This window comes from Lineus longissimus, chromosome 12, assembly GCF_910592395.1.
Source record: "Lineus longissimus chromosome 12, tnLinLong1.2, whole genome shotgun sequence".
In the NCBI taxonomy this organism is placed as follows: Eukaryota; Metazoa; Nemertea; class Pilidiophora; order Heteronemertea; family Lineidae; genus Lineus; species Lineus longissimus.
The window spans coordinates 418,217-436,801 of NC_088319.1; the positions used below are offsets into that span (position 1 = coordinate 418,217).

The 18,585-nt window shown below is 41.2% G+C and overlaps 1 protein-coding gene across 20 annotated transcripts in view; it reads left to right on the top strand.

Annotated features, from left to right (window-relative positions):
* The window catches only part of LOC135496773 (agrin-like), a 149,911-nt gene that overhangs the window by 41,985 nt on the left and 89,341 nt on the right, over positions 1-18,585 (top strand). For 15 of the 20 annotated variants that reach the window (XR_010448719.1, XM_064786284.1, XM_064786270.1 and 12 more), the window contains exons 2-6: positions 4,397-4,441; positions 6,014-6,070; positions 8,567-8,602; positions 13,554-13,760; positions 15,597-15,833. Coding sequence is in view for 19 of the 20 variants with exons in the window: in XM_064786284.1 (XP_064642354.1) it covers positions 4,397-4,441; positions 6,014-6,070; positions 8,567-8,602; positions 13,554-13,760; positions 15,597-15,833 (582 nt within the window). In the remaining variant the exon portion in view is untranslated. The remainder of the gene's footprint in view (positions 1-4,396; positions 4,442-6,013; positions 6,071-8,566; positions 8,603-13,553; positions 13,761-15,596; positions 15,834-18,585) is intronic. The other 5 variants (XM_064786274.1, XM_064786280.1, XM_064786277.1 and 2 more) reach the window with 3 other exon arrangements.

Consider the following 18,585-nt stretch of genomic DNA (forward strand, 5'->3'; position numbering starts at 1 on the left):
AATTGTATTTTACGTGGTATCATGCAAGAGAACAGGATAAGTCAACATCAAGTTCTTAATTAAGTTCTTAATTTCACTGTAACCTGACCACAAAAGCCTTACAGGATCGTACAAACTACATCCTCTGATGTGAGGAAACTTGTTCTGTGTCAGGATGTCATGTGGTGGACTAAAGAATAATCCACTGTCGAGTCACTGTCCGCTCTGTTAGAGAACTACTCTGAACAGAAGAATAAATCTTGATGTCCTGTGTCAGATGGCAAAGGTTTAGAAACACTCTGGGTCTGGGTCTTTGCGAGATTAGTTTTCTCTGCAACCCGAAATGGAATGATGAACATCTCATGTTTAAACTGCTTTCATTTCACAGTTACTTGATTAGTTACCATTGTAATGCCTTAGAGGGGGCAGAATGGTACTGTTTAGACAAGAGGTCTCTCCAGTAATCACAAGTATCTCTTCAAAAATATCTGAGCAACAATTTCAACCCAGGTAATCTGTCATTTAGCTGACGAGTATAGGTTGGGAGACAAGGATTAAAATCTTGTGTTTGTAAGTTACCATTAGTATGCCTTAGAGGGGGCAGAATGGTAATGCTTAGACAAGAAGTCACTCCAATAGCCAGAGATAAATTCTCTTCAGAAACATCAATATCAATAAATTTAAAATATGCACGATAGAAAAATAAGACACTGTTTCTTTTACACACCTTAGTCCTATCATCAAATTATTAGGAACCATTGTCTGGTAATTTCAAAATCAGGAAAGAGATATTCCACGTGTAATTTGAACCTTACGTTATAGACTATACAATCAGTGCTAATGTCTATATTTACTTCAAACTTCTTGTAAAAACATTCATAAAATCATAGCAAAAGTTCTATATAGCTATAACCCCTAACCAAACTCCTCCTTGAACAAAGGTTTGGAAGTTGGGCGGATAAACTCTTTGAAGGAAGAGAAGAAGTTAACTTAACTTAACCCACTTGGAGCTGCTGATATCTAGGATCACATGCCTTTAGTTTATGAGCAACTGAAAAATACAAAGGAAAGTAATGATTAGAGAAGAAATAAGAATGTTCAGCTGTTGAAATGCAGTTTTCCTGTCAACTTCCAAGAATATGATGAACAAACCAACTTCAAATACTTACATTTCAAATTTGCAAAACAGAAAATAAGGCATACAGAATTTTACACATCAAGCCAGGCCCAAGACAAACCATGCACTGATTCAAAATGCACAGAGCAGTTAGAACTGGTTGAGTTAATGAGGTCATGTGACCCAAACTGTTTTCACTCACCCTGCTATTGCGTAATCTACTCTAATCCCATGTCCATTGTCCCGGTGTCAAGCTACTATTTAATACTACTATTCAATTCTATTGCTCACAAATCCTTTTACTTTCTATGGAGATATTGATTGATGATTGATGATTGATGATTGGATTAGTTTTGTTAAAGGGACTCACCTTGGGCATGGGATTTCCCAAGGCAGGAAGATAGTACCCCTGATTGACACCATGCACCGCTTCTTGTTGTGTAACACTAATAATGATCTCTGATAATGATTTTTGCCATTGTTACACAGCAGTTTTGACATGGCCTGTGATTTTCATGTACATTTAGTTATCTTAAAATCATCCTGTCTGGAGAAGTCACTGTCCTGCTGGCAGAATGATAAACCAACATATCTCATACCCAAGTTGTCCCTTTAAGGGAAAGTGTCTCTATATAACGCAAGGGCAGTGCTCTCACTATTTAGGACACTATTTTGAATATATTTAAATTCATTCAATTCCATCTTAAAGCTCTGTATGGAACCCAATAATGGTGTTAAAAAAACTCAAAAAAAAAAAAATTTGATATCATTTTATCATCTCGTCTGTCCATTTGTCCGAAAGTGACATCTCCTCTTCAAAGATTTAATACACGAACTTGAAACTTTCACAACGCCCTAGGATTTAGATCAAATGCCGTCTTGATGATAGCTCCGTCTTTCTCATCTTGTGGCTATCAGTGAGCCAGACAAGTATGAACTACTGTCAGTGATGCTCGTATTTGATAGACATAATATACTACTTTAAATTCACCTCACAGAAGAACGAATGAAGTGGTTGAGGTTCTCGGGTACCTCGCTTTTATGAATTGTGCCCGTCGTTTGATCTGCTTCTACAGTTATCATTCACCTACCAAGTTCTCCAAATTATTGTCCATCAAAATTGAAGATTTGATAGAATGAACAGGTGCATCATTTCACTCCTTTCTGAAATATCCAGAAGTGGTCTTAGATCGGTGATATTGTGTAGATATCTCCAAGAGGCTGCTGTGGTGGTACCCTATTATGTGATTTAATAGCTAAACGCACAATCACGACTCGCAATACTTAGAGCCCATCAGGAGATTGTGGTGGCTTTGCTAACATTTATTTCTCGTAATGTGGTAGATAACATCTATTAGTAAACGCCTGAATAAGACATAGTGATGGTTTCACGTTACTGGGAGGTGACGGAGAAAGAGACTTTTGCCATATAAACGTCATTTCAGTGAGTGGTTTGAAAGAAGGGGAACTTGTGATGTATCTACATATGGTGAAATAATGACATCGTGATATAGCTAGCTACCAGTGTGTAACTACCTAACACCTCAACCAATCACCTCATTAAAGCCAGTCTGTCTCAATTTGATGACTATTACCCCCCATCTCACGCTAGTCTAACTCGTTTCATTGCAATGGATAGTATGACGTGACGCTCTCTGTGTCTCCAGGATACCAACTTAATGTTGAAATTGTCTTTTTATGGATCAGAATTTCAATAATGCACCTGTTTCTTCGAGAGAGTTTACCATCTTATACTCAATTTCACGAAAGAATGGTAGAGCATGCAAAAAACAGGCCTTAAACGGCTGAGAAAATTAGTCAGTATTTTACATCAAGTGGGGCATTTTTGGTCATGTTTTGTCCTTTTGTGTGAAATCACCAAAAATCAGTGTGCGACTATTTCGTGAAATTGAGAAGTTTTGCCGATGATCTGATGGCTTCCTGACACGACCTGGGTATGTTCCCGATGGCTGTCGGGAACGTTGTCGACAGCATATTGTGAACAGATCTTAACCCAGTTGTTCAAAACGTCGCTAATTTGACTTGGCGTTAAGTCTAAGGGCTAAGCTGAAGGAGATAACGTCAAGTTAAAGCCAGCGTTAGGGTCCAAATTAAATTTGAATAACCCGACCGAGGAGCTTGTAGGGAACAAATGATGCAACATTCATATGCTTCCTCACCTCCTCCGAATAACTTGCCAAGCCAAACATTACCACAAAACCAACAATATAGCCGTACAATTTCCACGCAAGCGATTTTCGATTGGCCAGGCCATTACTTCCTGATCCCACTGCCGCCTCGGCAAATCTTTCCTGATCCCTCCTGATCTGCCATTTTAGCATGGAAATTACCCGCCATTTTATCGATAAGCGATTCGTATCGTCGGCAATAATCATCAGTATCAGTGACATATGATTGGTGGATGAGTTTTGTGGTTGTTCCGTTGATGAGACGTAAATAACGACAGCTCAGTTTGTCGGTTGTTACCTTTATTGGTGACACTAGCTGGGCGTTTGGACGCTTTGTTTCATCACTTTGATAATGGAGGCTGTGAACGTTATTGTGAGAGGGATTTCGTATCCAGCCAAGGTTATTATAGACTGACAACATCACCCAGCAAACAAGAAGAATCAACGACGATCTGTCATCTATGAACAGAGCACTGCTCAAAATAGGCTTAGGAGAATCAGCTCATTGTGATTGTAGAATATCTCTCGGAGTACCATGATTAGGAAATCTCCAAACGTTGAAAATATCTTTGAAGTTGACCGTGATTTTTGGTTTGAAACGCAAGGGCTGAATACTCGACTAGTCGGTGTGTAGGATAGCTGATCCAGTGCTATCAAGAGCTGAGGGGTACAGGTAGCACTGAGTTTGCTAATATACCACAATAGAGGAGAATTCATTTTCAGATGTTTACTAAAAGCAACCCTTGGCCATGCTCTTAATGCCTTTGTCATCTTGCATGACATTTTTCTCATTTTTAACATTAACTTGATATGGCTGCATTCAATTCTTTATGCACACATTAATTTAGTTCTGTTTGTCGTTATCTTTTGCTTCATTCTGCCTTACTTATGTTCAAAGGAAAAAGAGATGAAAATCAAGCAATGAGCAATTCCATTTTGTGGACTTATGCTTTGCAAAAACTCTGACCACCACTACGAAACGTGTGGGGTCAGTGCGTTAGAAATGCCAGACTTGTTTTCATTTTCTCTTTCAAATTCTTTTGCAGTTTTAGGTTTCTTGTTTCTTTCTTTCTTATTATTTATTTATTTTGTTTGTTTGTTACTACTCCAGGCGTTGTTCCTGTTAGGAAGGTCATTTATGCCAAACCCCAGGACGGTAAGTGATTTGCCCAAGTCTTGCCGGCGAATATATGCAATGCTTTAGAGGCCGAGGCACCCCAACAAGGATTGACGAGGACCGCTGTAGATATGATGCATCTCCCCAAGGTGGAAGCAGTGACAAGCAATGCTTTCGACCAGAGGCACCCCACATGCTAGTTGCACCTTGGAGATTTCATAAATTTTATAAAAGTTTTGTAGAAATATAGTTGAGATTCCTGAAAATGGCCAACCTGCTTGAAAATCCTGATCAATATGTCCAAAACAACACCGAAATAAACTCTACAGTGGAGCCCCGGTCGGCGACCACCCCAGTAATGCGACCACCCAGCTATGACGACCAAGAATCACCGGTCCCAAATGGTTTCCTCCCTAACTACCATACAAGGCACCCGGTAACATGACCACTGGATTGGGTGGTCCCAATGACCAAATTCACCCCTCCTACACAAACTTTGGTTGGCCTGTAACAGCTATTTCTCCAAGGACACTGGCTTTTGTAGATAAATTCCTCATCTTTTGTTGCAGGAATCGCGTGAGTGATTGCATAGCAGCATCCCAACCAGCATGGCAGCACATTCAATGCTTTTAATTAGCGTAGTCAAGATTAGAGATAATGTCACTTTCTTATAGATAATGTCACTGGTTTTCAGGACGTAAATATGATCAGAAAATCTGCTTTGATTTACTTCATCATCTACCTTCAAAGGATGACAGTGGAAATCAATAGTCAAAATTCTGTTCATTTTCTTCACAACACTGGATTAGCCCCATCCTGTATTTCACTATTTCAAACACTTGATTAGTCCCCTTTCTGTCAACTATAATCCCACTCCTTCCATGTCTTCAATTGTACTATTCTCTGAAAGGCAGAAAGCACAATTCCCTCCATGTACAGATTTGCTTCACTTCCCCAATCAATCTCAAGAATATCCATTTATATTTGACAAACTGAGAGATTGAAACTTGATTATAATAAAGGTTTATATCATGTTTATCATATTTGTTGGGAAGGGCCAATATATGCCTTTTGCTGAAGGTGCCCTCTTGAGATGCCCCCCTAATTTGAGGCGCACGCCAGAAGGAGGTTTCCTTTAATATTACTGCTATTGAGAAGCAAATAAGATTGATCTTCAAATTGGATTTCTCCGACAGATGTTTATTAGATTTCATAGATTTCCTTATCATATTCGAAACATAGGATTCTTGGTATGCTTGATGTGTGATTAAAGTCGGGATGAATTAGATTAACCCAATGATACGGAATGAATGATCTTTAAATGGAGTGTTATTTAGTGCAAAAACCATAAAATACTGCAGTTCTCGAAGTGGACATTGGCATCAAATGAAAACCTAGCAGTCCTTGGTTGTGACACAAAGGTCTGCTGCCATCAAGACCTTTAACACTACATTATTTGTTCCAACCCTGCGTGTTGTCTTTGAAAGCTCAGTTCAAAACTTTTTTCTTTCCTTATTATCATTTTGCAGGAAGATTGTAAATACACCCTCTCAACAATATCCAAAACTGTTTTCATATATGGTTCAAAAAACTTTTTTTGATATTCTTCAGACGGTTACTCTAAACATAAGCAGCAATATACTAACAAGCCACAGAATGATTCCAAGGGTAAGTGGTGACCTTGACATTCAATAGAGGTCGAAGGCATCTTACAATGACCTTGGCTCATCATAGAGGTTGTGGGTGTTTGACCTAAATGTTAGCTGACCTTAGAGGTCATGTGTGTGTAACCTAGACCTTAGCTTACCTAAGAGGTTGTGGTTGTTTCTTCTTGACATTGACTTATATGAAAGGTCAAGGATTTACCTTGGAGGTCAGGTATGTGCAACATCTGTCAGCAGTGGTGCTTTCTCAAGAGTCAGAGAAGTAGTTTGCTTAGCCTTGCTTAAGGTCTGTGTAGTCAGGAAATCAAGCTTTTAGAAATTGAGATTCTTGCACAAGCACCTCACTATTTTCTCGGATGGAAACTGATACTCCAACAATAACATTGCATGTGAAAGTGATAAACTAGCATGATACTAACACAGCTTCAACAACCTGTAGAAAAGATATTGCATGTCACTCACTGATCCTATTAGTCGTTTAATTTGCTGGGAGTAGGCTCGATTGTAATTGAACACCGATACGTCCCAGTTTCTAGTAAACATGCGTTTTCTTGATAGATGTTTTGCTAGAATGCGGGTGGTGGATAACAGCGTTACTTATATCATGTTGTTTGGCTCACTTGTTTTTAACGCCATGAAATTCAAAATGTATTTTGCTGGCGTCTGTGCCACTTAAGTTCTATCTGTGTCTTCCAGTTAAGTGCACACAGATCAGCTATTTTCGTCGTTGCAACTTGCGATAAACGAAAATATTAAACTTCCAACATCTCCAGGGACGCCCTTCTCAGAAAAAGTACCACTTTCGGCTACTGTACGCTATGATTGCCCTTGCGAGACAGAATCAAACTTCCAACATCTCCAGGGACGCCCTCCTCATAAAGAAGTACCTCCTTTACCTATTGCATGCTATGATTCCCCTGCGGAAACAGAAATTTAAAGTGGTACTGTTAGGTTGGTTTGAAGTCAGAAAAAAACGTCAGTGGTTTCTTTCTCTGGAGAAGGAAATGGAATTTATTGCCAACATATTGTCAGAGGTGGAGAGACTATGGAAGTAACTAAGGGCTGGTGGGGCTCAAGATGCGTCTCCACTTCATCTGCAGGGAATCGCTCCTATTCCAGTCCTCAAAGATGGATAACGACATTTCCTTGTGCAAAAGATGTAAAAAATGCTGCAGGAAATTGATTTGTTTCACCAGCACTTCCTCCGATTAACCATTGATATTCAGACAGGAAGTGGTGTCAGGGAAGATGAATTACACCTCGGGAGCCCTATATGGGAACTTATTGGAAATCAATTAGCGGTATGAGAGATCAAGAGGCCCATGGGAGGCCTCATTACTTGCATCGAAGGTCAACATCTCTCGTGGGGAAAGTCTTCTAAAACTAGGCCTTGCATGACTTGATTGGAAAAGAGAAAATTTCATAATCGGCCAAAATGAAATTTGTGAAAATTTTGTTTGCAAAACTAAAAAGATGCAAAAATCCCTAACAGTGTAGTTTTTGGCAAGAAATATTCAAAGTCAATTGATTCAAAGCACTGTTGTTATCTTAGTGATAACACCATGAGAAATGATTTTTTTGGCATTCATTTCATCCCCCAGCTTAAGCGCGCCATATCTCCATTTATGACGAGAAAGCAAACTGTACCCTCAATAAACCCGGATCTGCATGCGAGAGCCATTTTCGAATCAGTTCTAAAGTAGGTGTCAAGAGTCTCTGGTTACAGAAAGAAAGGAAACTCCTCCAAGGCTGATATTTTCCAGCGGAGCCAATTTTCTCGATTGTCACAAAATGCAGGAGAAAATTATTCTTCGTTTGATCGTGAGATGTGGTTTCTCCAAGGTGACGGTAAGGACTATTAGTGGCCAGTAAAATGCCCAGAAGGAACGACGACTGCAAATCGTTCTTTTCAGCAAGTTGTTAAGAGAATGCCAGAAGGACGTTACAGCAGAGTCCATAAAGAGGTTAAAACCACAGAATCCATTGTAACCTCTTCCTCAGAGAATGATAAAGCATTATTTTGGCAACTCTGCGACATTTGAACAATGCAGTTGACCAAGTGTTGGTACATTTGGCTTGGGAAGGAAACCATCTCTCTAGTCAACCTGTGTATTGTGAAATTTGGTTGAAAATAAAGGATGAAATGCAAGTTGGCAACGACAGTACCTCGGGAAATAACAAGTAGTGTACAATGGCATAATTTCCTCCTCGGAAAGTTAAATCATTTCTCCTGGCGGTTCATTAGAATCGTAAATTGGCTCCAGTAGAAAATATCTAGCTCCAAGCCAGCGGCAATTCCTTGTTTCCATCATCATTTCTTTATCTAAAGTGTCTCTGGTGCAACCAAGATTATTGTTACATTAACCTTTTGTGTGTATGTAAAAGTTCATCTCAAACAACTTTTCAAATGTCAACAAACACAAACTTGTGGAGTTGTAATATGTGTTGACTTATCATGTTAAAATCTATCTTATCGTGATTTCTTCTCTTCTTCTTTTAGATGTTCCCTACGTGCCTCGTCCTCCGCCAAAACAAAGTGAGTACAATCAAAAATCCGCAGACCGAAAGTTTCCACAGGGAATGGGTTAATACCTGGTAATTGCACCAATCCCCAAGTTTCATCATCAAATTCCCCAAACCTTTCCAAATGTCGGCGAATAATTCCATGGCGCATTTTACCGCCATCTTTCCATTTACCGCCATATTTCCAACTAGATAGTGAACCTCCCTCAGGGGTGCTTCAAACCTGGCAGAGAAAGTGTCCACCAGCTCAATAACGCCCAAATGTCTAGCATACTGAATGGACGGTTCCCGCCTGATGGACGACATACGGATAAAATCGCAATCTTGGCCATAATGGGAAGGTGATCGTTTTTGGTCGGGGTGGCAGAGATGGGATTTATGGTTGAGTGCGATGATGGCGGGGCCACGCGTCTGGTTGGGTAGAGACATAGTAGTGAGTACGGGTTTCGTCCTGTCGGAGAAATTCATCACCTCCATTTGGTGCGCATGTCTCAGCTCTTTCCTTTATCAGTTTAAAACAAGTTTATAGACATCAGCACGATGATGTCGGAAGCTTCTGAATGAAGAAGAAATGCCTTCACGCCAAGCGATTGCTATGGCTGTGACTTGCAACGTAGTGATGACAATAGGACGTGTGATTGCAATTCCACCAATTGGCTGCCACTTTCCAATGGCAATCATCGTGTTGTCATGACAAGGTCATTGGTGCCAGCAATAGAAATCACCCATTTAAGGCATGCTCAAGCATCGCTGACTGCCCTGGTAAGGCAGAGACAAGGAGAGTTCTTTTACTCTTTCCCAGTCCCAGTTCTCCGAAATCATCTAAGCTCGATTCCAAGGTCAAACACATCTGCCCTACCTTCCTTGTGAATATCCCACTAATTCTCCTTCGTCTGGAGATTACACCAATAATTGCCCCTGTCAGCGATAGCAGGATTTATATGACGCCACAGACATTAGTTTGTCATTTCCATCTCCGAGCAGAAATTGCTTGGGTTGTAAAATGTCCAGCGGTAGTATTGCACGGAATTGATGATAACTGGAAAGTAATGATGCAATATGGAGCCCAATTTGTATCAGAGAAGATAGATGTACCTGTGAGTGTTTTTGCTAGATTGGGCTTATCTAGCAATCTTATCTCGGAGAAGAACGAACTTGGAAGTCTCAGGTTATTCATAAAGTTCTTATGTTTAATGCTTCACCGTTCATTATCGAAGCATATACACCATCACGCAGCATAAAGTACTCCCACCACTTTGTCAAGCAGCACAGTACAAGTCCATGTGTCATTATGTTAACCTGCTATCTAAAGCCAGCAAAGAAGGTCATCCTAACTGTCATTTCTTGAAGTAATGACACTCTTGCCCTCTTCCATTTGACTGGTGCTAATTCATCCTGTCGTTCTGTTGTCATCCCAAATTGGTCCCTGGTCAGACGGCGCAGTAAGAGCCCGATGTCATTATGATTACCTGTTATCAGACAAAAACCAATAGGGTACGGGCTGTCTTCCCCGCAGATGACCACGGACCCAAAGCTCTCTGTGTCATTATGATTATCCCTTATCTAAACTATGCCAGAAGGATAGATTTCAGGCTGTCTTCCCACATAGCTAATGACCATTCCTTTCCCATTCTGACAGCTTCGTCACCCTTTTGCTCCTCCAAATTGCCGTGTTGTCGGGGTAGATGATACGAGGTCCCTGTGTCAGTAAGGTTACACCTTCCTTGATACATGCCAACCCCGGCCTCTCCTAGCATTGGCGATTCCTCATTCTGCCAGATGATACCTTATCATTACGGTGAATGATACTCAAGTGTGGGAAATTTCAGGTGACATTATTGGTCTGTCATTTGGATGACTGCGATGGAGATGTTGATGATGGCTAAGTAGTCTCAGCAAAGTGGGAACTTCCATCCCGCAACAGATTGCAGAGATCACAAACAAAGGTCTCTACGTTTTTATCAATGACAGTCTCTGTCAGAGATCATGTAACATGTCCTGCCTCGGGCCTTACAAGCGTAGATCATGTCACATGTCCTGCCTCGGGTCTCACAAGGGTTTAATGGACCCACTAACTTGAAATAAAATTCATCAAAAGATTTCTGGTGCAGTGAACATGGTAAAGATGGATTTTGCCCCTGCAGACCAACATGGAGTAATTCATTTCGATCGGAGTAATTTCTAAGATGGATTGATTCTTTATACTATATTTTCTGCATCAGATAATCAATCTAGGGGATTAGAATTTGGTATGGATATGATTTCCGCCAAGTCGTGATTGGGTTTAGGGGGCATTAGTTAAGTATGATACATATTCAGAAGGTTGCCTTGATTTGTGAGTTAAAGGGCGACTGTAGGCAAGCGCCTGGCAGGTCAGATTAAGTTGCATGAAGTTGCTGATAGGGGTCTCTCGTATCTAAAGGTACATTGAGACCATTTAAACTTGAACTAGGAGTCAAACACAAACCAGGCGCCTGATTCTGAATCTTGTCATCTGAAGACCACTATTTTGACCCAATCTCCCTAAAGTCCTCCTTTAAAGCAGGTATTTGGATTAACAGTACATCATCGGTTCATCTGTCTGTAAATGTTAAGATTATTCGCTCCACCAATAATACTTTTTCAGCTTTGATAAAAACAATAATCTGAACAGGTTCAACAATTACATCAAGAACCATCAAACCATGTCAGACTCTCAACATAAATCATAGCCTTCGGCAACAATGTCAGATTTCACCTGAAATCAAAATCTTAAAATGTTGTATCGCATCGAAATCATCCGTGTCATAAATCAGACTTTCCCATTCTGTCTTCAGAGTATTGATTCACTATCTCACTCACACCAGTCGAGAAAGATATGTCATGATAGCGGTCTAATCTGATTGGGGCAGCATTGAAAAGGATCATATTGAATTTCGATACATCCTTTCAGACGTAATTGTATCAAATGATGTGGCAATCACAAGGCAAGTGGTGTGGATCCAGGCGAGGTAGAATCTCACAAAAGTTTCTGTCTTTGTCAGTATTGAACCATTTCAGAATCCAAGCGAAGCCAAGCGACAACTCGCAGATGGGAGGGAAGAGGCTCAGAGTAAATGAACTGAAGTGTTATCAGTTGAGTGACAGAGCGATATTGTGATGCAGTCCACATACCCGTACATGTTAAATTTTGGGTTTATAATACGATATATCTTGAAGTTATTACCCAACTTTGCACTGCTTTACCCCGGTCTATCCTAAAACCTTTCAACACATATAGAATGAGCTACTCAATCATCACGACAACCTGAGCATTTCTGATCTGTGCTATCCACCTGGTTGGAGGAAAGCAAAGAGACCTGCTGTGAGTGTCTAGTTGACTGTGGGGTTCGAACCAGGGACCTGTTGACTGCTGGCTGAGAGTACTACCCATCAGTCACCAGCAGACCATTGTTGCCTTCTGCCCCCGATTGCTGCTGGAGCCCCCAGTCAACTTTGAGAAATATCCGGTTCGGGTTGACACTATCTGCTGACCATTATAATGAATGACCCATTAGGGATCCAAATAGTGGCTGGTTCGGCCACATCGGCTGGCAGATCTAACCAGTCGCTCTGTCAAGGTGATGAGAAGGTGGTCCTGTGAACCAATTTCTTGGATCGTCAGGAATATCAATTGGCTACTCGTAACAGCAGCAAGCGAGAAACAACTTGGTCTATATGCCCCCGACAAATTACTCCTTCCGAAAATCCGAGATCCACCCCTGCACCCAGTGCTTTATATACTCACTATGCCGGCTGGTCTCTGCTTGCAGTGATTGCGTGCTCCCCCTCAATTAGGGTCCCAAATCAATTGATGTGATTACCTCAATCACTGACGTGACTGATGAGAAAGGAACCGCCTCCACCAACAGTGATTAAGCAGGTCATCAGTATCATGCCATGCAGCATCTAACAACGTGTTGTCGAATGTTGTAATTAGAACAACAGAATCACACTGTAGCCTTGTATAATCACGACGCCACTGAACTCCGTGCAGTGATCGAAAGCCTCTTAACAGTTATACACCTCATCACGACGATGAACGCGATTATTGTGATTACCTCAATCACTGCTTGGAAAGGGAACTGCCTCCCTTAATCATTGACCAGGTCAGGCAGGAGGTGTGGCTTCATCCTGTGCAGGCTCCTACGGTAAACCTTCGATGATCACTACACCACTGACCTCCCAGCCATGCCATGCACTTTAGAACAACCTACTTGGTCCCGGTCAAGATTAGCGAAGGATTGACCACGCTCAGGCTGATTATTGAATCAAAGGAAAGGAGCACGCTATTACCAGGAGTATAGTGCATCGATTTTTCAGGTCGAAAAAGAATCGTACAAAGCAGACATGTGTCTTTGGAGAAGGGGCAATTGCATCGAATATAGAGAATTGTATAAAATCAGTGGTGTTATGAGTAAAACTGTATGAGATGGGGGTCATGTCAAACAGCCAAGCTGAATGGTAGATTTATTCGAGTTCAAAGAGGATGAAGGCTTACATCTCCCCATCCAGGTAAGTGGTAGCCATGCCAGGTTGGTGAGTGGGCAGGAAGGATGTCTCCAAACTAGTGTTCGAATGGGGGAGATTAGGCAATTGTTTCCACTTCACCATCTTAGGTGTCAGCCGGAGAAGCAGGTTTGGCAGAATCCTGAAGCAATCTTCTGCTTCTACTGAAAAACATTTAAATATGTATGGAAATCTGCATCCTGTGATCTCAAGTTCATCCTGTCATCATATAAAGGATTTCTCCTCAGCTTGTCCTGAATCCCTGTAGAATATAGACCTATGTCCCGCAACCTGACAGCACTTTTCGGCTCCTCCTGCTGTCCCGAAAAGACCATCCCCTCAGCTGAATACAGCTTTAGTTGCTCATGAGGTGATTCTCTGCTTGAAATGCGTTAGTTTCATCGCAGAACTCACTCCATGATGTTCCATTCTTCCAGAACCCTGCGAGAAACTCTACTGTGCCTACGGTGCCGTCTGTGTTGAGAAAGACAACCAAGCCAAGTGCAAATGTCACCAGGTTTGCGGCACGATCTTCACGCCAGTCTGCGGAGATGATGGCGTCACCTATACGAACGAGTGCCGACTACGCCTCGCGAGCTGTGACCAACAGAAGAGGATCAAGGTCAAGCATACTGGGAATTGTCGTGAGTAAAAAGCGTTGGTTCGAAAATCTGGGAAATTTAGAGATGATCCCTTTGTTGTCTTAATCAGTACAACTTAATTTTGTCCAGTTTGTGACTTATTTATCCCATGCAAAAAGTCACCCAACTTATCAGGTTCTATATTGATGTTGCCATCTATTTGAACGTGGCAGAACTCCGACTCCTAATAACGGTAGCGATGGAATTCAGTGGATGGTTTTAGTTTAGCACAGGCATCCTAGATGGCATGGTGGTCTTTATAAACCTGATTGGGTGTGTCCATTGATGATACCATCGATGATTGATGATAGAGTCCAGGTCGGGTTAGAGGGGTGAATTTGGTCATTGGGACCGCCCAATCCAGTGGTTGTGGTCTGGGTACCGGGGTGGTCGTGTTACAGGGGACCGTGTAATAGTAATTAGAGAGGAAACCATTCGGGACTGGCGATTCTTGGTCGTCATAGCGGGGTGATCGCGTTACCTGGGTTCCACTGTAGTTTCAATTTGTTCCAAATCGGTCTTTTGTGGACAAATTCACAACCAGAATGGCTGGGAAAAGGATAGTATCCTTATCATGTTGGGGAGGTGTTAAGACCCTGAACCCGATGAGTATTAGAATGATGAACCTGCATGACGTCCTGCCATTCTGTCATTTGTACATTAGCATCTATTGACAGTGATCTTTCACATCAGTGTGCTCATACACTAATAGCAACTTGTTTCCTTTGTCTGTTAATTACATTAATAGAAGACCATGCTGCGCTATGCAACATTGTCGATAGCAGCTATATGGCTGTGTCGTTGGTAGCCATAGCATGCCGCATGACAGGCGACATCATCAGTAGAAAAGGTGCGCAGTGATGTTAGTTACCTCGTCCCAGGTTCAAAGATAACTATCTCGTGGCATCGTTGAGAGCCAGTGTCTTACTTATTATAAAACAACTTATTTGGAATGTACATGATGTAGTATTGTTTCATGTTGAAATACATTGCCTTGTTTTGATGCACTGGTTTTGATGTCAAAACCATGATTGTGACATGATTCATTAGGCCACCAGCCAACTCTTATAAATGACACAGTATGTCCAGACCATTATCGGAAGAAAGGTCCTCGGCAGCATTATCAATCGCAACACCTGGGGTACGCCTAGGGTGACTGGAAATCACCGCAGGCACCAGCAGGTGCCATTTTCAACAAACCACCCCTGAAAAGTACCCTCAACTTCTCGTGAGTTGCACTTTTGAAATTCGCCACCGATACCATAGGCAATAGCCTAGCCTATTAGCAGTAATTGCAGTTAACGCCATAAAATGTCACCTCTAGCGTCACAGGCAGTGCCATTGACAACCATGTATCTGTCATTGTCACTGAACCAATGTTAGCTGATGGTAAAGCCATGCTACCGTAGGCAATGTCACCAATAGCCTGGTCATGTTAGCTGATGTCAGTCACTGACTTTGTTCTGTATTCGATACTGACACTGGGCAGTGTCGTTGACAACCGTAGCGTGTCGCTAACCAAAGCTAACTCACTAGCGGATGCTACACCTAGCCAATCACTCATAACGTTAGCTTGTATTGAGTCGGGGAACTTCACAGCGGAATATAGCAGTGGATTTTAATATTTAATGGAGTAGAGCAACCTGATAAGGGATGGGTGCAATCACACTGTTCACTCTCAGCGCGAGCCCCTTTGAATACACAGCGGATACTTTAACTGGATATTTGTGGATACATCATGCTTTTGAATCATGATGCTGAACGTCAGATTACGATTTCTAACAAAATTTATAATTTTGTTCCTACATTATGCAAACTCTTGCTATGTTTATCCTCCAGATAAAAAGGACCCGTGTGCTGAGAAAATATGCGAAAACGGTGCGCGGTGTGTGCCGTCGGTGGATGGGTTCAGCGCCCGCTGCCAGTGTATCGAGAAATGTTACGATTACGGTGATAGTATGAATAGTTGGCCAGTCTGTGGTGTGAATGGCGTGGACTACAAGAACCTGTGTGAACTCAAGAAGACCTCATGTTTACAGATGAAGGATATCAAAGTGAAATACTATGGAAAATGTGGTGAGTAGGTTTTTCTAAAAGTCAAAGTTATAAATCAATACAAATCTGACAGTTGTCAAGATCACCAATGCTTCATTGAATAATTCTATTCCTTCACAGGCATGACATAAACCATATCTACCTACATAATTTGTCATAAATAGCTGATTTCGATCGATCTCCACATCATGTTTATCGATTTTGGATGAACTGATTTATTTGAAATCTGTGATTCTTTATTGATTTCTATGTTTGTTATTGTAGCAAGTGTTTATTTTATGTCGTGGACATGAATCACGTTTTCACATTTCATAACATTGATGAAGTATATGAAGGGCTGTCCGAGTGGGGCAATATTGCAATCAGTGCTTCATCTCCGAGGCCTGTGTTTCATTTCCCGGATAGCCCTGGTCTACAAATGTAATAGAGAGGGTGTGTCTGCTCAAAGACAACAAGTGATCTGGACAAAGCATGCTGAAAACTCCCTTTAGTGATGGCATCGTTCCGTCGATTCTAAAATGGCACATGCAACTCAATCCCACTGTCTATACCTGGGTCAAAAAACTAGACCCTTTATGCGAAAACAAGGACCTGAGTATAATATATGCTACATTGCATTCGAGGTGTTTAAGAATGAAAACCAGCATTTGACTCATCAGTTAAAATTGCAAAATTAGCGTCAAGAGGTTTATTGTTTTATACACATGAGCACCATCAGTGTCAGAAGTAGAGTTTTTCCGGGAGTCTTGAGATTAATTCATCGCATGTTCTTGAAGCCATTAAACATGGCTCAGCACATGAAATGATGCTGCAGTGTGGATAGATGGTTTCTATCATGTGGCGGGGGGGGGGGGGGGGGCATGCCATGAATAAGCCACAATGGTCATGTTTGGTTCTAACCGTCTATGATTTCTCTCTTAAACTGACGAGTGACTGCATCCAGCACCGGATTAAAGCTTGGCCTACCCAACTAAAACAAGCTGAAAAGGGAATTTGCTGTTACTGGTGTCAGACAGTGGTTCCTTGGCATTTGCAAACAAAGTTCCATTGACTTCTCACCTACACCTGTCCAACACACGATAGCCAATGGGTGGAGAGGTTGTTTTTTCCAGGCAAAAAAAGGCAGTTGGTGGTTGACTTAAAAATGAATTTCAGCTTTAAGACATATCCACCGAGAGGAGTTCACTTGGACCAGGGGGGGGGGCCTCTGGCTGTGCCATCACAGCCCAAGTGGCGATACTGTGTAAGAGAAACTGGTATGGAATCATTGACATCATTCATAAACAAGCTCTTATAGCCACTGTTGACTCGTTAATTCTCTCCTTGAATGGTGTTGATTGGAAATTAATCTCATTAAACTCCTCATGACTCACGTTGAAGGAGCAAGAAACACATTAGGTGGGGAAACAAATTAAAACATCGTGAATTGATTGAAGCGCTCCGCACCGAGTGATTCCTGTTGCTGAGACCTACAATGTAGGAGTAAAATTATGATCTTGAAATTTTGGCCTAACTTTAAACTGTCAAACCTAAAATTAATGGCTATTTTCCAATTTGATTTCGAATGCGACCACAATCTACTTCACCATACCAAACACCACATATCATCTATCAAACCAATATCTTAATTAAATCCTCATGGTCTGTTATGCCCGATATGATATATGACATCACTACCAAATTAAACGACATAATATCGTGAGAAATGTTCCACCTCAATAACTCTGCCTGGAGAAACTCTCTGGAGGATAGTTTTTGAAAATTACGATATAACACTGAATTAATACATCGTACAAATTGCGTCCACCTTGACATTTGTGACAGTATCCCATAATACTGTCTGAGTTATGATGTTATTGACAATATGTGACCTTTAGGTATTGGCGTCCATGCGAATATCACAGGTAGGAGGCAAAGTATTAAGTTAATTAAAATCTGTGGTTGAATTCTTGGAACTATTTGGTAGCTGAGCTAATCTCCTAATCAGCATGGAGCTTTAACTCTTGGGCTTCATTCTTAAGAGTGACATTCTAATGGGCAAAGCAGATGAGAAAGTTTTGTTGCAGAGACTTGCAGTTATCAGCACGTCATGCAATGAAAGTCACAGTTTTTCAGTTTTCATTGCTGATGGTCATTTGCTTCAGATTCTAAAGTATATGATGTCATATTTTCCTTCTTACCAGACAAATACGATGGTAAATCGTCCAATGAGGACACGTTTTTGCGGTTTTATTTGTAACACATAGATTTGACCTATTTTAGACCCGTTCCAGATTAAGCCAGCGTGGCTAGTTGAATCCACAGGATTCTTGGGAATTATATGTAGGCTCATTCTCCATGGCTTTATATACACACAAAAAAAATTTTAGATGCTAAAAATTTATATCGCAACTGACTTGAGCCAATTCTGTGCTCTGCATCAATGCCATCAATGCGAACTTGAAGTGATCAGTTCAGTCTATATTGAACCTTATCCTTGGCTCCTGTCTGTATATCTATTAGCCCGGATCCAATTTGTTCCATAAAAGTTGACAAAATATGTCCGATACATCCTTGTACAAACATGTACATCATTTAATGGGAGAATTTGACCAATTAATGCTGAAACAAACCATGCTGATGTACATTAATTCATTACCGTTACATGTCCCGGCATTATATAAAATATGACTCAAATCACCGGGGAAAAATTACGAAGTAAATTCTATCTATCCATCCATTAGACACATGACATCAACTCCGAGCGTTATGGTGGGTTCACAAATGCATGGTT